At 50.1% G+C, this 22,739-nt stretch overlaps 1 protein-coding gene across 1 annotated transcript in view; it reads right to left on the reverse strand.

Annotated features, from left to right (window-relative positions):
* Window positions 1–22,739, reverse strand: part of Plcg2 (phospholipase C gamma 2) — a 141,264-nt gene that overhangs the window by 58,776 nt on the left and 59,749 nt on the right. The window contains exons 3-7 of the mRNA XM_059262537.1: window positions 21,113–21,262; window positions 19,612–19,705; window positions 18,727–18,774; window positions 11,089–11,173; window positions 9,789–9,872 (exon numbers count right to left, since the gene is read on the reverse strand). Coding sequence (XP_059118520.1) covers window positions 9,789–9,872; window positions 11,089–11,173; window positions 18,727–18,774; window positions 19,612–19,705; window positions 21,113–21,262 — 461 coding nt within the window. The remainder of the gene's footprint in view (window positions 1–9,788; window positions 9,873–11,088; window positions 11,174–18,726; window positions 18,775–19,611; window positions 19,706–21,112; window positions 21,263–22,739) is intronic.

A 22,739-nucleotide genomic window follows, 5' to 3' on the forward strand; every position in this document is an offset into this window, starting at 1 on the left:
CTGAGAGATGTAAACTGAAATAAGTCCTTTCTTCCCCGCATTGTTTCTGGTCATGGTGTTTTATCACAGCAATAGAAACGGTACTAAGACGCCAGGATGGTTCAGCACAGGCAAAACCACAAACGTGATCCAAGGGCAGAAATTACATCATCTCAGTAGATGTAAGAGAAGGAAAAATAAATAGTATGTATCAACGTGGCATTGAATGTGCTGGTGGCCACCTGTAATCACAACACTCAGGAGGCTGAGGCAGGCAAGGAGGATCATGAGTTCAAAACTAACCCAGGCTGCACAGGGAGACTGCATCTCCAAAAAGGCAAAGGCAGGGCCAGAGAGATTGTGGAGCAGGCATTAGCACTTGCTGCCCAGCCTAGCAGCTTGACTTTGATTCCGGGGCCCGCAGAGTGGAAGAACTGACTCTCACAAGTCCTCCTCTGACCTCTTCAACTACACCACGCCACACACCCTCCCTCATCCACGCCACACACGAATAAATGAATGTCATTTAAAACGGTTTTGTTTTGTTTTGTTTAATCAAAGGCTGGAGATACAACTCAGGGTAGAGTGTTTGTTTAGCTGGGCTTGATCCCCAGTACCACACATACAAAATACACACACCACATACACACACACATACACACCACACTCCATATATACAAACTACACACACACACACACACACACACACACACACACACACACCCCAACTACATCAGAACCCCCTTGCTTTCCACGGCCTGAATCCCCACAAGCTCATGTTTTGAAGGCCTGTTTCCCAGCTGGCAGTGCCATCTTGGAAGGCCATGGAATCTGATGGAGACATGCTTAGTTCATGAAGGTTCCAGCCTGGCTACCTCAGCTTCCTGGTCTACTGTGATATGAGGCGTCTCTGTCACATGCAGGCGCCTCCGTGGGTGCCCTCCCCACCACGATGGACTGAGACCGCGAGCTAACACTGGGTCTCCTCTCCTTGGCGTTCCTCTGTCGGAGTACTGTAGTCCCAGTGTCAAGCGGTAACTTACACACCGCTCTGTTCCAGACCATCAGTGTCTCACAGATGACGGGGCAATCTCAACAGCAGAGAAGGAACACAGCACTTCCCTCACAGCCTCTGAAACATCAGCTGCCAGTGTGATGAGGGACAGAGGAGAACTTCCCTCCTGGCTTCCAAATGCACCAACTCACTCACTGAGCACGGTTCATGCATACACACATATATGCATGTATACATACAAATATGCACTCACACTCATATACCTGCATGATGCAAACACATATGCATACACACTCTTGTGCATACATTGAGATACACATGCACGCACATGTCCCGACACATTTGTGCTCACACATGTGCATACACACAGCCAAACCCTCTGCCTGCCTTGTCTGCCTCATCAATAGCCTGTAGTTGTGTAAAGGTGAGAATGATTCCAGGTGGAAATGGCCCTGTGGTCACTGGCCTGTGACAGACACATTGAAAACAGCTCGGCTTCCCACAGCCAGGTCCTCTGGCCATCCACAAGCTTGGGGAAGTGGGGCTTCAGGTGCCGGAGCATGCCATTTATTCTGGAAAGATGTCACATGCCCCATCACCAGACTGAAGGTTGGGCCACTCTTTCAAACTCAAGCACCGCCCCCATTCATGGGTCTTGTGAGGAGGCGGGGCTTCAGGCAGGGCAGGGAGCTTATCGGCCTCACTTGTTCCTTGGCTCACAAGCCATTCAGGGTGTAGAAGGCATTTCTGGGTGACACTCTGTGATCAAATCTAATCTGACAAGGAGCCTGGGTGGACGCTGGAGTCTGAGTAAATCTAGACATCTGTGAGCCTGTCCACCCCAGCAAGATGTCAGTGAGGTCAGGGGACATGCCTGTGTCAGCCACAGTACCCTCATGGGTCATGCAAACATCGCTTGCACAAGTAGGATGAATGACTAAAATAATGGAGAAACTAATTCACTTTCTCCGGCAGCTCAAAGGCTGTAAGAACTGCCGCCTTGGTGTCGGGCTGCAGCAGGGGAAAGGCCCCAGTTGGACAAGGCAAGGGGCCATGTCGAAGGGAGAGAGAGAGGAGACAGCAAGACCCACAGGACTGAAGACAGGGAACTGAGTCTCTTCGGGGCTGGAGGCTAGCAAGCTGACAGTTGGGGTTGCTCACTTGTCTCTGCCGGTGGGAGCCATGAGTCTCTAGGAGCCTGAGGACAGAGTCACCAGGACAGAAGCCAACCAGAGAGTCACTGCTAACTTCTGCTTGAGGACCACCACCACCCCCACACACACAGGCTACCTCAGGCTAGAATCATCTGCCTCACTCCAAAATGCTCCACCAAGACATCAGGCCATCTCAGGGAATGTGGGCCCTCCCTTTCCATGCTCAGGTCTGTGCAAGCTGGTGGGCAACCAATGGACGATGAATCCTCCTCCTCCTCCTCCTCCTCCTCCTCCTCCTCCTCCTCCTTCTTCATCATCATCATCATCTTCATCTTCATCTTCTCCTCCTCCTTCTTTGTTGTTTTGTTTTGTTTTGTTTTGTTTGAGTCAGGGTTTCTCTGTGTAGCCCTGGTTGTCCAGAAACTTACTGTGTAGACTAGGCTGGCCTCAAACTCAAAGATCTGCCTTCATCTGCCTTCCTCTGCCTCCCAAGTGCTGGGATTAAAGGCGTGCACAGCCATGGACTTCTTATTGAACACACAATCCCAGGCCTGGCTGCAGGTGGCCTCTCAGGCTCTGTGACCAGCTTTTTCTTCCTAAGGGTTTTCTAGTTTTCCTAGAACATGCTCTAACCACAGGGGATATCACAGGCTGGACCAGGATGAGGCTAAGAAGCATCCACAAACCAGCTGTTGAAGACTGAAGTCACACAAAGGCTAAGATTTGTCTCCAGACCCTACAGAAAGGAAATGAGTGTGTGTGTGTGTGGGGGGGGGGGGTGCTGCATCTGGGATCCCAGCACTGGGGAGGATGAAACCGCGGATCTTGACCTAAAAGCTAGCCTGGGCTACATAGTGAGACTAAACCTCCAAAGACAAAGAGAGAGGACGTGGGGAGGGAGGAAGGAAGGAAAGGAAGGAAGCTGGAGGGAGAGAAGAGGCACAAATGAAGTGATGAAGCCCCAAGTGCACACATGCGGAGGTCAGAGGACAACAAGCAGGACTCCGTTCACCCTTCTACCATATGGGTCCTGGGAATCAAACTCAGGACATCTGTCTTGGGGGCAAGCCTCTTTACCTGCTGAGCCCTCTCAGAGACCCTTGAAACTGCTTTCACCACAAGTGTTTTAAGAATTAACAGGATGAAATATGAACCAATGGCTGAGGGTCACCAACTGGATCAGGCCCTCTGAATGGTGAGACAGTTGACTGGCCTGATCTGTTTGGGAGGCATCCAGGCAGTGGGACCGGGACCTGTGCTCATTGCATGAGTCGGCTGTTTGAAACCTGGGGCCTATGCAGGGTCGCTTGGCTCGGCCTGGGAGGAGGGGACTGGACCTACCTGGACTGAGTCTACCAGGTTGATCTCAGTCTGCAGGGAAGGCTTTGCCCTGGAGAAGGTGGGAATGGGGGGGCGGGCTGGGGGGAAGGTGAGGGGGGCGGGAGGGGAGAGAACAAGGGAATCCATGGCTGATATGTAGAACTGAATTGTATTGCAAAATAAAAATTAAAAAAAAAAAAAGAATTAACAGGAAGCATCTGTGGCTGGGCATCAAAGTCAGTTGGGAAATGTGAAATCCCGGTCCTGCGGCTTACAGCTTACCGGGGCATATGACCCCCAGCAAGGCACCACGCTGAGTGCTGGCATCCTCATCTAACCTTCCACGGGGCTCTGAGGAGGATGAAAATGTAACGTGCTCAGCACTGCTGTCATATGGCCCGCCTAAGGAACCGTCAGCTCTCAGCTGTGCTCACATTACCATCATCTAGCTAGATGCTATAGCAATGTGTCTTCCTGCTACTGCCCAACCTTCCAACATGGAGCCCTGAGAGCTGTAATGCAGACAGGTGGTTAGACACAAGGAAGAACTGGCAACTAAAAGCTGGAAACCTTTTGGCTATGGATACGCAAGTACCCATTCCCTAGATTCAGATGTGAGGATCATAGGTCTCTGTGACAGCTCCATGGACCCTGGAAATCCAACACCCCTACCTCATCCCAGGAACTCAGCAGCCAGAACAGTCTGCTAGCAGTTGAAGAAAGCATTGACCTGTACAGGAGCAGGACGGTTTGGCAAGCCAGTGAAAACCGCCAGTGTAGGTTAGGATGGTATCATTTAAACTCTAAAACCACGGAGTTACAAAATGCAGCAGCCAGCCTAGGGCATTCCACCCACCAATAGTGACAATTACGGCTGTTCCTGAATATAAAAAGAGAGAGACTGCTGGGCCAGCCTGGGAAGGTGATGGCAACCATTCACTTCCTTCCACAGGGCGTCAAAGGGAACTGTGGATCCAGGAATGGACAGATCACAATATAGACAGGTGGGTGGTTTTAAGAAGCCAAAATTCTGCAGGGCAATGATGGCACACACCTTTCATCCCAGCACTCAGAAGGCAGAGGCATGCGGAACTCTGAATTCGAGGCCAGCCTGGTCTACAGAGTGAGATCCAGACAGCCAGAACTACACAGAGAAACCCTGTCTTGAAAAACTAAGAAGGAGAAGGAAGAGGAGGAGAAGGAGGAGGAGGAGGAGGAGGAGGAGGAGGAGGAGGAGGAGGAGGAGGAGGAGGAGGAGGAGGAGGAGGAGGAGGAGGAGGAGGAGGAGGAGGAGTTGGAAGAGAACAAGAACAAGCCAAAACTCTGAGTTTTGTATGGAGGCTGTTAATTTAAAACGCTTAAACCACTGGCTAGACTAAAAATGAAATGCAGTGTGGTATTCTGAACACCAGAGGGCACCCTTTGGAGAGGCTGAATGTTTCCACAGGGTTCCACTTAGCACATCCCAGGGAGACTAGGGAGTCCCTAAAACTCAAAGCAATCAATCAATATCTTCCTCCCCCCCCCCATCTCTTTCTTTCTCTCTCCCTCCCTCACATTCCTTTCTCTCTAGCTCGCTCTCCCTCCCCTTCTCTCTTCTCTCTGTCACGGGCATACAAGTACACACATGCATGCACGCACGCACGCACACTTTAAAAAGAATTATAATAAAAACTTTAGTTTGTGGCTCAGTGTAGTGGCGTTGAGGAAGCTGAGGTAAGCAGATAGTTAATTTGAGGCCAACCTGGGCCACGTAGCAAGCTCTAAGACAACCTGGGCTACACAGTAAGCTGAAATACATCTTGGGCTGGGGATGAGGCCAAGGTTGCCTTGGTCATGGTGTCCTTCACAGCACTAGAACAATGACTAAGGCAGAAAGGACTTTAAGGGGCCTTAATGGGGCGTTAAGAAACATGGGCGACAGAGCAAAGGGCCTGTGTTGTGTGTGTGTGGTCCTGGGTTTGGAGAGAGAAAAGAAAGAAATGTAGCTCATATGTAGTTCTATCCCACCCACTCCCACCCCCGCTGACGGGAGAAGCACCTTTGGAGCAGACTTTATTCTCAAGTTTTGCCACCATGTGTCCAACAGACAGTGTTCTGAACTACCCAGGAACACTGTTGTCAAACTTACTTACAGCCACTTACTTGTTAATTTTTATTTTTATTCATGTGTGCTTGTCTCTGTGTGGGTATATGCACATGAGTGCAGGTGCCACTGGAGGCCAGAAGAGGGCATTGTAGCCCCCAGAGCTGGAGTTTCAGGTGGTTGCACACCATCCCTCTGTGGGTGCTGGAAACTGAACTCCTCTGCAAGCGCAGCAAGGGTTTATAACCACTGAGCTCTCCAGCCCCACAGTTACTTATCTTCAGCGAATCAAGCTTTGCTCAATCCAAGCCAATTACCTAAGATGGTAGCTGTCACCATCAAAGCTCACACGCACACTGTTATGGTATGTGGGTTTTTTAATGACAGTTAGAGACTGTAACTCTACAAAGAACCCTGACCCGCTTTAAGAAGCACAAGGCTCTGCTGTTGCTGTTGCAGACTCTATGTAAAGATGGTTTTACACAGCTTTAACCCTTTATAAGTGGAGGTCTGACTAAACACACACAGACAAGACTGAGGGAGGAAAGAGATTGTTTCCACAACATGCCTTAGTCAGAGGGTAGGCTGGAATACAGTTATCCCAACTCCCAAGCCTCTGTCCTTCTCATACCCAGCAAACCAATATATAGAGATAGAGATATAGGTCAATACAGATATAGAACACACAATAGGGCCAGTGAGATTGCTCCGTGGGTAAAAGTACCTACTGTGTGTACTAAGTCTTTGTCAACTTGACATAAACTAAAGTCACCAGGAAAGGGGGACCCTCAATTGAGGAACTGTCTCTATCAGAGTGGCCTGTGGGTATATGTCTGTAGGGACACTTTCTTGGTTGTTCTTTGTGATGGTTTGAATAGACTCATATATTTGCATTCTTGGTCCCCAGTTTAAGAACTGTTTGGAAAGATTAGAAGGTGTGGCCTTGTAGGAAGAGGTGTGTCCCTGGTGGGGGGCTTTGAAGTTTCAAAAGCCTACGCCAGGCCCAGGCCCTCCTTCCTTTCTCTCTCACCCTTTGCCCCTTCCTCTCTTCTCTTTCTCTCTGCCTGAAGATGGAATGTAAAGCTCTCAGCGACTGCTCCAGCACCACGCATGCTGCCATGCTCCCTGCCATGATGATAATGGACTAAACCTCTGAACTGTAAGCCAGCCCCCGATTAACGCTTTTTTTCATAAGAGTCGCTTTGGTCATGGTGTCTCTTCATAGCAATGGAACACAGACTAAGACATAAGTTGGCACCAGGGAGCAGGGTACTGCTGTGACAGGCCTGACCATGCTGCTTGTCGGTGAAATGTGGACTCAGGGACTTTGGATTAGGAAACAAGTTGAATGCTTTAAGTGCTGCTTAACGGGCCATACTGGTAGCATTGGTGCTGACAGCAATGTTTAAAGTATGATGGCCTAGCTTAAGATGTTTCAGAAGGTCCGGGCGGTGGTGGCACACGCCTTTAATCCCAGCACTCAGGAGGCAGAGCCAGGCGGATCTCTGAGTTTGAGGCCAGCCTGGTCTACACAGCAAGATCCAGGACAGGCACCAAAACTACACAGAGAAACCCTGTCTCAAAAAAAAAAAAAAAAAAAGTTTCAGAAGGAAAGAATATTAGTAAGCAGCCTTGAGATCGTTCTTGTGATAGTTTGGCAAAGAATATGGCTACTGTTTGTCCTTGTCCTAAAAATCTACTGGCACTAAATTTGAGAGTTTTGGATGAACAGCCTCGGCAGAGGATATTTCAAGACAGCCTAATACTGACTGTGTCATGTGGTTATTAGTGGTCACTCTTATGCAGAACTATACTGAAAAGAAGCAAGCTGGACAAAGAGAAATACAAAATGTACGGTTTGTGGAGAAAAGAAGCACTGGGAAGTGTAATGGAGCTAAGTCCTGTGCTCAAGGAGATAAAAAGCTTAAAGAAAAGCCTGGTGCTAAGTGGGATAAAGAAGTGATGTCATCATGTCAAGACCCCATCCAGCTAAGCTTCCAACTCTTGAAAAGAAATTAGAGGAAAGCTTAAGCAGGGACAGGAACCATCATCAGCAGAAACCAGGGCAAGTGTAATGGGATGAGGGGGGCCATGTTCCAGTTCCATCAAGCAGGAAAACTTAGCAGCTACAACCACGTGGTTCTGACTTCAGAGCCAAGAATACAAGAAAGGGGCTGTGGAATCTCCCTCTTCGGGTAAAGAAAGCCTCTAAGGCCCAGAATGTATCGGCGGTGTCCCTGCACAGAGGAGGCCCGGAGAGGCCACTGCATGAAGCTATGAAGGTGAAGCCTAGATTTCATCAGAGACCCCAAGACGTTGGAGGTGCCAGAGCCATGGGACACCTGCCAAGGAGAGCTGCTAACAGGAAGTGGAACCAGCCCAAGAGAGAGACGTGTGCTGCGGACAAGGCTGAAAGGAGTTGGAGATCTGAAGAGCACTTTGACATCAGACTTGGAGATGCAGAATTTGGAGTTTGCCCGGCTAGTTTTCAGTCTTGCTTTGGTTCAGTATTTTCTCACTACACTCCCTTTTCTCCCTTTCAGAGTGGTAATGTGTATTCTGCTTTTTTATTTTGATTTTACAGGGGTTATAGTTAAGAGACTGTCTTGAAGTGACTTTGGACTTTGAAGCAGTCTTGGGAGTGAAAGACCATGGGGACTTTTGAAGTTGGACTAAATGCATTTTGCATGATGAAATGGCTACATACCTATGGTGGCCAGGGAGTGGAACGTGCTGATTTGAATAAAAAAGGCTCCCAGAGGCTCATACGTCTGCACGCTTGGTCCCCAAATGGATAACTGTTCGCAAGGATTAGGAGGTATGGCCTTGTTAGAGTAGGTGTAGCCTCATTGGAGGAAGTGTGTCACTGGCCATGGGCCTTGCCAGCCCCCACCCCTGTCTGCTGCCCTGCTCCCCACATAACAATAATGGACTCATACTCTGAAACTATAAACAAGACCCCAACTAAATGTTTTGTTTTTTTTAAATAAGTCTTATCTTGGTTATGGTGTCTCTTCATAGCAATGGATCAGTGACTAAGAAACTAGTTGATGTTGGAGTGCACAATCCACCGTAAGTGGTGCCGTCCCTGGGCACAAAGGCCTGAGCTGTGTGTACAGAGAGCTGAACATGGAGAATAAGCTGGTAAGCAGCCCTCCACCATGGTTTCTGCTCTGACTTTCCTCCATGATGGACACATCACAATTGGGACGTGTAAGCCAAATAAACCCTCTCTTCCCCTAAGTTGTTTCTGTTTGCAGTGTCTGTCACAGCAATGGAGAGCCCAACTAGGACACCACGCAAGCCTCAAGACTGAGTTCAGTCCCCAGAAGCCACACAAAGATTAAAAGAGAACTGACTGATATAACACGCAAACATATAAAAGATGGTTCCTTAATTCTGTGTTTCACTCAAAAACACCACTAACAACCTCCCAGACCAGGAGGGAGGGATGTGGTTTTCATGTCTCAATCAAGGGCACAAAGCTGCCTCGTATAGATGGAGCCTCCATGGAGGCCACCAGAAGGGCCCTAGAAGTTAGCCAGTGTTAGTTAGGCCTAATAAACAATCCGGTGATGTATTCTTGGATTTAGCAAAACAGAGTTGCCAAAATGCCATCTTCAGATCAAAATTAAAGTGCATCTTAATTTTAAAATAGCCTGGTATGTCTATGAAAGAGAAGAGAAAGTCAGAGGTTGGCTCTGTGGCTAGACTGCCCGCCTAACACGTGCAAAGCCCTGGGTCCCATCCTGATCCTAAAACCTGACCGTGGTAACTCGCTCTGTAATCCTGGTCTGGAGGCAGGAGGATTGAAAGCTCAAGGCCAGATTTGCATGGCAAGTTTGAGGCCAGCCTGAACTATATATAGGAGATGCTATCTCAAAAATAACTAAAGCAATAAAAGTATAAAACCCAGAGATGGCTCTGAACAACTGGCTGGATGCCCTTCCAGAATGATTTAATAGTGCACTGTGAGTTACACTGTTTTCTTTTCATACACTTCAGAGTTCTGATCAAATTTATGGCCACGGAATCCCCACCGGGGAGGTCAGCAAGCCCCACCCCCGACACTCCCCACAGCTCTGTGAGGTTAAGGCTGTTTGCCAGCCTCCTAAAGCCATCCACTGTCACTCGGTCTGTGCTTCCTTGACTCCGTGAAAGCTAAACCCTTCCTGCGGGCTGCTCAGCTCCGCACCCGACTCAGAAACACGAGAACAGATGAGAACCCTCTTACCGATTTCTGCTGGTCAAACATGAGTTTTTTATAGAAGAGATGAAACTGTTCAAAACTGAGCTCATCTTTCTGTGCACCGATTTCCTGTAAGTATAAAAAAACAAGGTGACCACACACAGCTAGGTGTCCACCATCACACCTCCACCCTCTGCCCTTTGCCCTCTGCCTTCTGCACACAAACAGAATGGCTGGAGTTAACCCACAATCCTCTGAACCCCAAACGCCAGTGATTCCGCAGTCTCCAGCCTGGGAGAACACACAGGGTGCCCACCCTTGAGCCCCAGGAAACCCCAGGAGGAAAGAGTTTTGGACAGGTTTCCAAGAGCCACAGGGAATGACTTCCCTTTTGGGGGGTGGGAGATACTTTTTTTTAGATTGCCAAATTTAGATATACTGATCAAGTACACATTTCTGATTTATGTGTAAAGGCAGAAAATGTAGATGTGTATATGTGTGTGTGTGTTGGATGGGAGTGTATGTGTGTGCCTGTGTGTTTTTGTGTACATGTGTATGCATGTGTGTGTGTGTGTATGTACCTGTGTATGTGGCTGTGTGCATGTGTGTGTATGTGTGTGTACCTGTGTATGTGGCTGTATATGTGTGTGACTGTGTACATGTGTGCATAGGTGTGTGTGGAGAGTAAAGATGACCTTCAGATGTCATTCCTCGAGCAGTATCCACACGTTTTGTTTTGGGTGTTATTGTTGTTTGGTTTGGTTTCTTTGTATTTTGGGTCTTTTGTTTGTTATTTGTTTAAACAAGGTTTCTCACTGGCCTGGAACACACTAGGAATGACAGGCTACCTGTCCAGCAGGCCCCAGGATCCATCTTTCTCAGTCCCTCCAGGGCAGGGATGACAAGCCCATGGCAACCATGCCCAGTTTGCCTTTTTTTTTTTTAATTGCTGTGTGCACACACATGTAATGGGCAGGGATGCCACAGTGTGCATGCAGAAGTCAGAAGCCACGTTACAGAATCAGCTCTCTCCTTCCACCTTGACGGCGGCTCTGGGGATTGAACGCAGGTTGCCAAGCTTGCAAGAGAAGCACTTTCATCCTCTGAGCCATATTGCCAGCCCAAAACCTAGCTCTTTGTACATGGGTTCTGAGAATTGAACTCAGGACCTCAAGGAACTCACTCACTGAGCCGTCACCCTATCCCTAGGAAAAATGTTTTTAAAAAACTTCACTCACTCAATCAAGAGTTAGAGGCCAACCTTAGAGCCCCAGACCAACATGGGTTCTTGAAAGGCACTAAGAAGGCCTGAGTTCAAGTTCTCCAGCTGAACTTCGGTACTTACCACCAGCTTGTCCTTGAGGAACTTGACGCTGCTCACTTTGAAGTTGACCAGGGGCAAGATGGCCTTCAGCTCTCGGAGGCTGATACTGCAAAGAAGACCTCGGTTTCATCAGCCTCGGGGTTGGGTAGGAGGGGTGGTACAACCCTATCAACAACCACCTTGGCACCCGCTCCATGAGAAAACTAACAAGAAACGAGACACTTGGGGTCCGGAAGAAAGGGACAGCCTGATGCCGGGGGCTGATCCCTACCCCTCGGCGATGGTGTTAGACATGAGTCACATGGGAATGGCTCCGGAGGCAAGTCCTGTAGGAGACCCCATGTGGGCAGAACACTGTGAGTATTAGGCACCCGAAGAGTCCCAAGCAAAACTCATGAGCTTTCAAAGTAAAGTGAACCGTAGAGGGGCAGATGGACAGGCAGACAATACCACCAGGCAGTTGATTGCCATCCTCATCCAAGCCATGGCACCTCCCTGCCCTACTCACATCTACCTATACACACACACAAAGCACCAAGCTCTGGCCCCAGGGTCCATAGCAGGTGGGGGTTGTGGCTTAAGGGGATGGAGGAGGTGGGGGAGGGCAGTGCCAGCCTAAATCAAAACCAAATTCCACAACAGTCATCGAGCCGGAACACCTGAGGGTGGAATCTCCAGGAGCTGGCTGCTCCTGAGCTTCTGGAAGTTTCTAGTGAAGAGGAGAGCAAGAGTTAAAGGGGGATATGGGAACGATGGAGGTGACGCTAAGGGGGCCCATCGCGGGTGGAGCTCTGCTCCCTGAGGTCCAGCTACCTGTCCCTCAGCCTCAAAAGCCTCAGGAGGCAGCCCTTACGGCCGCCTCCACCGGGGAAACTGAGGCTCGGAGAAGCTGCTGTCCAAATAGTGTTAGACCAGAGTCACCACAACCCAGGCCACCCACACAGCCACATTCCATGGCCTTCAGGACATGACACCAGAGACGAGGGGCCATGCCGGAGGGGCCACGGGTGAGAGACTCGGGTCCTTCTGGCCAGAGATCCAAGCGTCCAACAGAGCTAGAGAGGGCCGCATGCTCTAGGAGGACCCTGCCTCAGGTAAGGGCAGAAAATGCACCCGGTGTCCCCGAGCCGTCAACTTGGCCTTGGCCATAATCTTCGGAGGAGAGCTGTATGTGCGATTCCAAGTACTACTGCGGCCACCTCCAGCTCTTCCCTCCGCTTCTTCCACCAGGCCTGGCCTGCACGGTGATGCCCTCCCCGGCTGCACATACAGCGCTCAAGGCTCCCACAGAGGGCGTGAGGACCTTGTGCGCACAGATAAGCACTGGGAATCCAGGAACGTTAAACACACAGGATAGTCTCTTCAAGGGAAGAAATATATAAACTGCTTTCCGCCTAGAAGGCTGGGAGTGGCTAACAGCCCGGTGACCTCTGCGCTATCTGTATGGCAGGCCACACCTGGCTCCCCAGACTCATATGTTTATCACAGTCACCTCCACAGACCTTTATCTTAAGCATTGTTTCTCAATCTATAAAAATCCATCTTTCTGGAAGGGGTTGCATGTACTTTACACAGGAGTTTCAATGTAGTTGTGCCTTGAGGTTTATCACGCACACGGGATTGAGTTATCTATCACCAGGAAATCATTTTTCCAAATTGTGCTATACTTAAATATGCCTAAAATAAACTGCCCGGTGTCAAACTCTCCAAGTTTGAACCAGCACCAGCTACTGAGTTGTGTTGAACTAGACTTCCTTCTCGCCTCGTGCAGATCGACACTGCTGGTCATAGTGTTTGCAGAGATCACCACAGGCTCCCACCGCTGGACACCCCCAGTGGGCCAAGAGGGCTGACTGTGCCTAGAAGCCAGCGGACTACAGAAGGTGCCTCACAGAGCAAGTGACATACCCCTTGGCCAGGGCAGGACGAAGATAGGGAACAGCAGGTAGCACATGAAAAGACACAGCAGAGAAAGATCGAGAACGTGGGGGTGAAGGGGGTGAAGGAGGAAGGAATCAGAGGTTGCCAGGAGGCGCCCAGGCTGCACCAGTAAAGGAAGTGCCCACATCTGGAAACTGAAAATAAGGAGGGGTCCCAAGAGCCAATACAGCTGCTTAGGAACTGACGAACGGAGCAGGCACAGGAGGATGGGCACCTGGGACATTGAACCCAAGCTCTCCAACCAGACACCTGTCCAAAGGCACCATTTAGACAGCAGAGGCCAGGGGCAAAGGGCTCTTTCAGATCCTTCATGCTAGGAACAACTGAGTCCCCTCTCAGAACTCCCACCTCCAAGAACACACATCCAACCCAAGCTGTCCCCAGCAACTGGGAGGAGAGAAGCCAGCAGCTCTCAGCTGCCCCCACCTCTACCACCCCCGTGAGATGGAGAGAGTGCCTTACTCACAGGCCCATCCCATGCCAGGAGCCCTCAGTACCCAACGACAGGTCCAAGCATAAAAAGCAGAATTGCGTCTCTGGACCTTCATTCCAGAGAGCTGCTGCCTGCACTCTCCGTAGCCATTCAGTCTCTTCACAGTCCCCAGCATCTGCTTCCTAGACACAAACCAATAACTCCGATCCCATCCTAGGGCTCAACTGGAAACCAGAGTGATCTCTTTTGGGAACTACAACAAAACACAACTTCCCCCAAGGGGCAACTGACACCCTCTTCTATGCAGACATCATCAACTGATCACCAGAAGGCCCAGCTGAGTCCTGGGGGCCTTCAAGGACACTTCTTGGGCAGCCATTACCAGCAGAGCCCCTGAAACCTGCCTGCCACCCTGATGCTAAAACCTCTCACCCACAGCTTTTTATAATAATGATGACAATAAATGTTTAATTCAGAATGTTTTCTGTAAGCCAAGCCCTGTCCAGGCACTTTACCGTGTGACCTCACTGAATCCCATAAACCAACATCTGGATGACATCATGGGTCTTTATAGATAGGAAAACTGAGGAATAATCATCAATCACCCCAAATAGCACACAAGCAGTGTTACTGCTTCTATTAGTGTCTGTCTCCCTCTCTCCGCCTCCTTCCCACCACCTTGTATGCGTGTGTGTGTGTGTGTGTGTGTGTGTGTGTGTGTGTGTGTGTGTGTATGTGCGCGCGCGCACGTGCACATTGAGACAGGCTCTCACCATGTAGTTCTCAGCATCCCGAGGGTGAAGATAACAGGTATGTACCATCAAACCTAGCTAACCTCACAGAACTTTCTACGGTGATGTATATGTTCTATATCTGTGCAGGTCAGCACACCAGCAGCCAGCCACACACACAGCTACTATGATGGCGGGACTGGCCCATCCACTGTATCTGCCACTAATTAAATGATCCATGTACTCAGCAACTCCTACATTGACTGTGTAGCTGAAGGACTCTGCCTCTTGAAGCTGTTTGGGGATCCAAAGCCACCTCCCAAGGATTAGTCAAGATGAAAATTCTTCGAGTCTGGACCCCCACATCGGAAATTATGTAGAGGAGGCAGGGGGCTAGTTCACCATGCCCTCGAGAGATTGAGAATCCCCCTCCCTTGAGGACTTTCTTCTCAACCCTGGGCTATCTAGTGAAACCCTATGTCAAAAGGGGGAGCTGGGATGGGAGAAGTTACACAGGCTGCTCTTCCAGAAGACCTGGGTTCCATTCCCAGCACCCACAGAGCAGCTCATAGCCATCTGTCTGTAACTCCAGTACCAGGGGATCCTACCTCGACACCCTGGGCACCAGATACACACACAGTGCACACACACGCATACATGCAAACAAAACATTCATACACATAAAATAATAAACTTTTTTTTTTTTTTAATCCCAGACCCAAAACAATGGCCAGTGCAACGGAATCTGCACAGGTGTGGCCTTGGCTGTTAACCACACGAAACCTATTTGCATCCAGGAGCTAAGTGAGCTCCTCCACCCCACCCCACCCCGACTCCCACCTGCAGTGCTCCCCTCCCACATCCCTGCTGACCTAACAGTCTTCCCTCAGTCCCAGCAGAGCTGAAGAAGGAAGTCTGTTCCGCTGATGCAAATTCAGTGGCAGAACCCAGGGGGCGAGGATGGAGGGAACAGAGTGTCGACGAGGAGGATGAGGGAGGAAGAAAGAGACATTTGTGAGGGACTGTGTGAGGACACCACCATCACAGAAAACAGCACAGGAGTTCCTCAGAGTGTTAGCCAGTCCCCACTGCTCTGGTATGAAGAGCAGGTACCCCAGCAGGTGCTTCCCACGTGTGGGCCATTAGTCACTATGGCAGAAGAAGCCCAAGAGTGAACAAGCTTTGGAATTATTATTCAGTCTCAAAAAAGAAGGCAATTCTGCTCCTCTAGAGACTGAGGCAGGAGGATCACAAGTTCGAAGCTTGCTGCCTGGACAACCACGTGAGACCTTTTCTCAAAAGAAAAAGTAGAAAGAAGGCTGCAGATATAGGGGTACGCTTTGCCCACAGTGTGGATAAACTCTGAGGGCTTTATTCCAAGTGAATTCAAATCAGCAAGAGGCAACGGATAACGGTCCCATTTATATATGCGGTGACCAAATCGTACAGAGCAATGGCTCCCGGGAGGCGGGAGGGAGGGGCTGGGGACTCAGAGTTTAATAAGGACCTATGTCAATGAGATGGAACTCACTGTCAGCTCTGGAGATGGACCATGGCAACAGCTGCACAACTCTGTGGACACAATGAACCCCACAGAACTGTGCGCTTAAAATTCACTTAGTAGATAAGCGTGATGCTGCTGCAAACAGCAGTGTCAACCTCAACACACTGAACTGCTTCAGGCAAGTGACATGGCTTCTCTGGGCCTCACTGTCTTCATGTGGCAGATGGGTGCCTAGCTCAGTGGTTGGCTGGGAGCATTTGGTAGGTATGGGATGGTCTTAACACAGTGGCCGTTGGCAATCGAGTTCTCCACAAGAGCAAGCTGCTACCCTTTTGCCCCAGGAGAAGCTGAGAAGTTTAACAGGGCTTGGGCCAAGGCAAACACCTGGGGTCCGGGCTCCGCCTGAGCTAAGCCAGTCCATTCTTGCCCTTGGCAGCTCCTGGGTTTCCCTTCGGGAAAGCAGGCTTAGTCAGCGGCTGTGGGCGACAGGAAAGGGAGGGAACTGGCCAGGCCACCCTTTCTGCTCTTTCTGGAGCACTTTGGTCAAAGTTCCTTTTGAAGTATCCCTGGAGCCTCCTAGAGAAGGTGGGACTTCCCAATTCTCAGTGTTGACAAGCAGCGGGCACTGCTGGGAAGGAGCTGGGAGAGAAAAATGGGTGGAGGCACAGCCAGGGACCACTGCCAGAAACAGGTCCCCTCCTGGCTAACGGGAAGATGGGTTTCTAGTCAGAATCTGAAGAATCCATCCTCAACAAGGGGCAGGCGTCCACCTCTGCCCCAAGAAGAGACAGAAGTAGACAATTCCACCACCATGGGGACAGTGGCCACCAGAGAGGCCCCTTCTGTCCCCTGAGCCAGTCCTCACAATGAGCACAATCTCAGAGAAGATGGCACCAGAGGCCTCAGTCTGTAGAAGTCCACAGCACCCCTCTAGCTCCACCCTGGCGACACCAGAGGGCAGCCGGGTGCAGGTGGACATGAGATGATGAATGGAAGGGAGATCAGAGGAGAGAAAGCGTGGTCATCGGGGTTATGGGTCTCAAATGTCCCACTACACTAAACAAGAGACAGAAGTGATCACGAGACAGACGGCAATGCCCAACACCAGGTCACCTTCAGGACACACAGACACAACGGGAGAGCTGGCGTCTTTTAGTTCTGGCTCAAATATGAAAGCCAAAAATAAAAGAAAGAAAAGAATTTGCTTGCTTGCTTGCTTGCTTGCTTGTTTGTTTGTTTGTTTGTTTGTTTGTTTGTTTGTTTGTTTGAAACAGGGCCTCACGTGGCCCTAGCTGGCCTCAAACCCGCTAAGCAGCAGAGGATGACCATGAACTTCTGACCCTCCTGTTCCAGGCTCGCCAAGTGCTAGAACAGCGGGCACTCCATCGGGCTGGGATGGAAGCCGGGGCCACATGCACGCCAGGCAAGCACTATACCAACTAAGCCAGACAGAGTCCAGTCTCAAACTTTTTTTAAACAGAAGGTCAAATGCGAGCAAAAAGGATTGTCTATGTTCTCCACAGCTCCATGAGGGGTGGTTTTGTGTTGTTTTGTTTGGAGTTTTTTTTTTTGGGAGGGTGCTTTTTTTTATAGCTTTGGTTATTTTATTTTATGTATAGGAGTGTTTTGCCTGTGTGTGTGCACGGGTACTACATGTATGTGTGCCTGGTGCCTGTAGAGGTCAGAAGAGGGCCTTGGATCCCTTGGAACCACAGTTATGAATGGTCATGAGCCACCATGTGGGTACTGGGACTCCAACCTGGGTCCTCTGCAAGAGCTAAGATTGTTCTTACAGGTTGAGCCATCTCTCCAGCCACAGAGTGGCTTCTATCATTTCATTATTAATCAGAACAAGGAAATAAACAAAAAGATGGTCAGTCACCAACGCAGAGAGAAATGCAAATTTAAGCAAAGAATGCTGTGCCAATCCATCCTCCAGACTAACAAAGAACTGAAGACCAGGCAGCAGGAGTGGGGGAGGGGCCACTCAGGACCACAGCTGGAAATCTGTCCTGCCACCACATACTGGGCACGGGACATTCCACAACCGGGACATTCCACAACAGAAGATTTCCCCAACTCACAATGGTGCCTGACTTCACACAAAAGGACTCTGAGGTTTTCCTAGCGGTGTCCCTCACAAAATCAACATGAAATCCGCCAATAGGGAAACAGTTCCTAGGTTATCATTGCCTTCACCTAAGGACAAACCCAAGCTGAATATCTGTTTAAAGAGATCCGGGCCTGGAGGTGCAGGTCTCTCAGCCCCGCTACTCAGGAGACTGAGGCTGGAAGATTGAAAGTTCAAAGCCAGCCAGGGCCAAAGAGAGAGTCAGAAGCTGGCCTGGACAACATAATGAGATTCTGTCTAGAGACATCACCTAGTGGGAGAGCACCTGCCTAGAATCCACCAGTGAGGGAGTGGCTTCGGTCATGGCTCAGTGGCAGAGTGACTGCCTGGCATGCAGGAAGCCTTAGGTTCAATCCCAGGACAGAGAGAAGGGGCAGAGGAAGGGGGGGAGAAAGGGAGACAGAGGGCCGGAGGGAGGGATGGAGGGAGGGATGGAGGGAGGGATGGAGGGAGGGCTGGAGGGAGGGATGGAGGGAGGGCTGGAGGGAGGGATGGAGGGAGGGCTGGAGGGAGGGATGGAGGGAGGAGAGAAAGCCCAGTAGAGCCTTAGTGTGCTGACACAGTCCTACCCACCAGGGACTGTGAAATACACTGAAGGACATGTCATCACACCTTTCCCCTCAGCCCAGCGTCACACCACTGTCACTGAACAAAGCTTGCCCCCTTAGGACCCGTCTCTCCAGTCACACACTGGAGGCGCCGTCTGTGGTCGAGATGTGTAAACACGATTGTTTACTGCTGGGTTACCAGGACATGGACGGCGTTCCAGTCTCTGTGGCAAGGCCCCGGTGCCCATGCAGAGATGTCACAGGGGCTCTCCAACACCATCGACCCCACCACAGAACGTGGACCAACCCGCTCCCTAAACGCTAAAACAAGCAAGTATCGAGAAAACTGCCGAACTGTCGATGGTCCTTACCTGTTTCTTCTGGTCTGATCTACTGAGTAAATCTGCTTTCTCAGCCAACTGCAGAGAGATTTGAGGCCAAAAAGAGAAGAAAAGTCAGAAATTCCACAAAGAATGAGGACAACGTCACTGGAACGGGAAGAGGGTCCTGACCGGCCATAGGCCTCATGGGAGCTAGCACCCCTGCAGCTGGAGACCCCTGTCTGAGCCTATAGGCGAGGTCTCCGCAGGGAAGATCACCTGCCGCTGATTCCCCAACAGCTGATTGGCTGAGTGGGGAGTGACCCAGCCCCGAGTCCTATGACACACGTCACACTGAAAACAGTCCTTAAGAGGCCTTCACTTGCCAGCATGGCGTGGCTGCCTCCAGACTCAGCTTCTGTCCACTTCGTCCATCACTAAATCCCTTCAGGAGGAAGACCTGCCCTTCACACACACATGGATGCACAGACCCACACACAGACGCCTATATGCATGTATGCATGACCACACACATACCACACAGAGACACATACATATGGGCATGTATTACACATACACTGCGAGCACATGCACAGATACACAAATATACACTCATACATACATGCACTGCACATAATAGGCACACAGAAGCACATCCATGAACAGATATTTATATGAATGCAGATATACACAGAAAGATTCATATGCACATGCACACGCATACATACACCAATGGGTGTTTCCACTCGGCCGAAGTGCCCTGCTCACGCCAAAGGCCAGGGCTCACACTAGGGAGAGAGACTGTTATCTGGAACTGGAGAGTCCTCACTATTTGTTACCGCTATATACAGGGCTCTGATGAGCGTTAAGGCAGCATGTCTCATGTTCTCCCTTTGGTCTACATCCCAAAGACCCCGGGACAATGAGGACATGTACCTCTCGATAATGGTGGGAGTAGACGCGCTCATCACTTCCTGGTGTAGGATCTTCAAGCCAGAGAGCCACTTCACGGCATCCTCCTTCGAGTCGGCTGCAGACAGAATGGGAGAGAGGGCGTGTGAACCCGTGTGATGTGTGAACCCATGGGTGATGTGTGAACCCCTGCATGACGTGTGAACCCCTGTGTGTCATGTGAACTCCTGTGTGATGTGTGAACCCCTGGGTGACGTGTGAACCCCTGGGTGACGTGTGAACCCCTGCATGATGTGTGAACTCCTGCATGATGTGTGAACCCCTGTGTGTCATGTGAACTCCTGTGTGATGTGTAAACTCCTACATGACGTGTGAACCCCTACATGGAACCCAGGACCTTGTGATGGTTTCTCCACCACTGAGCTACATCCCCAGCTCACATTTCAGCTTTCTGACAGACACACCACAAGGGTGGCTGGAAATCCCATCTCCACATATGTGACTCTATATGTTCTCAAATGTGTGTTGTATGTACATATGTGCTGTGTATATGCACACGTGCTGTGTCATGTGTTCATGCATGTGTGTAGTATGTGCATGTGTGTGCTGTATGCATGTGCACTGCATGCATGCATGCATGTGCTGTGTGTGTACGTCCATGTGTGTTATGTGCATACATCCATGTGTGTGTTGTACATAGGCATCTCTGGTATATGTATGCATATTTATGTGTTTATGTCGTATGTGGAATCATGTGTGTTTGTGCATGTGTGGTGTGTGCATGCATATGTATGTTGTGTGTGCATGTGTGTGTGCTATGTGCATGTGTTGTGTACATATTTGCTGTGTTCATGAGTGTGTGCTGTGTATGTGTGTTGTGTTCATGCATACATGTGTTGTGTGTATGCATGCATACATGTTTGTGTTGTGTGTATGAATGTATATGATGTTATGTACTTGTATGCACATGCATATGCATGTGTGCTGTGTGTATGTGTATTCTGTGTGCATGTATGCATGCATACTCTATTAAATACAGGCATGTGTATGTGGTGTATATATGTGTGTGCTTTGTGCATGGATCCATGTGTGTTGTGTACATGTGTGCACATGCATATATATGTGTTCTCTGTGCTTTCATATGCACACAAGTTCTCAGGACAGTCCATTCAGATCAGTGTTTGATGTGCAGCAGCTGCTATAGGAAAGGAAGTGACATTTTTGTCCAGCGGAGCCCAGCCTGCAGTGACCATACCAACACCTTTATTCAACTCCTACCTTGAGCCAGGCAGACACACAACATACTTCCCACGATGTCCCACATCATTCCCCCCAGTTTACAGCCAAGCAAACTGTGACTCAGAAGGTTAAACACTGCGCCCTAAGTCACAGCTGGTACGCAGTAGTGCTGGGACTCAAGACAGGGTGTGCAGAACACGCGACAGTGGGCACACAGGTGTGAGCCTCCCCTCCCAGGGATCTTTCTCAGCAGGAAAAGGAGGCCCAGGGAGGGAAGTGCACCCACTTGCCAAGCTGAGGGTGCTGAGGACGAACTGGGTGCCGTAGAAGATGGTGAAGCAACAGTCTCCCTTGTGGCGGGAGACCGTGGACTTGGCTCGCTCGAAGTCCTTGGAGTTCTTCCCTGGACGAATTTCCTTTATCTCCATGATGTCCACTGAGAAGAAGCAAACACAAGCCCGTCAGAATCCCCAGTTCACTGCGGAAGAGGGCACAGCCACACCGCACCACCCAGGCACCCCAGCACCTCTCCCCTAGAAAAAGCTGTGAGCCCATCTCTGTACGGGAGCCCCATCTGTGCTCACACCCACTCCGCCTGAGCGTGGACAGGAACCCAAAAGCCACCGGGCATCTGCCACCTCCACCAGCCCAGGAGGAGGAAGGGGCTGTGGGGTTTGAATAGGTATGATCCCCATAGACTCATGTGTGTGAAGGCTTGGCCCAAAGGGAGTGGTACTATCAGGACGTGTGGCCTTGTTGGAGGACATGTGTCACCGCCTCATACGCTTAAGCTACAGCCCAGTGTGGAGCACAGTCTCCTGCTGCCTGTGGATCAAGACGTAGAACTCTCAGCTCCTCCCCAGCACCATTCTGTCTGCATGCCACTGTGTTCCACCATAATGATAATGGACTAAAACTCTGCAATGTAAGCCAGCCCATTAAACGTTTTCTTTTATAAGAATTGCCATGGTCATGGTGTCTCTTCACAGCAATAGAACCCTGACTAAGCCATTTCCCTTGAACCCCAATTGTCATCTGCCTCAACGGAAACAAAAAATGGGGGTGGGGGGGAGGCACTGAACGGCTGCTTTTAGGTGCAAACGCTGTAAGAACCGGATGCCCGCTGCAACACAGCATCTTCCCAACACGACAGGGAAGCCGCATCCATGAAATCTCAGCAATAGGATCACCTACACAAGACCTGTATAACGACATCACTAGCTGACATACCAGTGGGAAAGGTGTAAACTCCACAAGACCCCACCCCTAGATGAAGAGCTAAGGGCATCCATGGCTTCTGAGAAAGAATCAGTTTTCCCCAGGGAGGAGCCCCTTATGGATTATCCAGTCTCAAGTGGTCACCCCCAAACATATTACATGTAACCAACACTAAATGGACTTGGTAGGTTATAGATAGATATTGATAAATTGATATAAGATGTACATATTTGGTATCTGACTCAATATCCTGGGTCACAATTCCTAAAACTCACAGCAGCTCCAAACTGATGTATCTTTCCTGTGATCAGGAGCTCCTGAATGGGAGCTGGCTGCCAGAGTACCCGGGGACTTCAGGGTCTAAACTGACAGCCCTGCCCTCAACCCTCAGGGAGCAGGGCAGGGCTGAGGGCGCAGTGATCACAGATGGGCAATCGTTCAATGCATTGCGCTTACCTAAGGAAATTTCCATATGACCCCAACATGACAACTCAGAGCACTTCCTGGTTGTTGAATGTTCAGCGGCTACTGGAGGGTGTAAGCAGGCCAAGCTACATGGGTTGGGGTCCAGACAGGGCTCTCCACACATATCCTGTCCCATGCATCTGCTCTGTCTAGCCGTCCACCTGCCTCCTCTCTAATAGTCTTTACAGAAAATGAGAGAAGGCGAGGGTCCCCTGCATTCCAGTCTAGCA

This window comes from Peromyscus eremicus, chromosome 5 (genome assembly GCF_949786415.1).
Source record: "Peromyscus eremicus chromosome 5, PerEre_H2_v1, whole genome shotgun sequence".
Classification (NCBI taxonomy): domain Eukaryota; kingdom Metazoa; phylum Chordata; class Mammalia; order Rodentia; family Cricetidae; genus Peromyscus; species Peromyscus eremicus.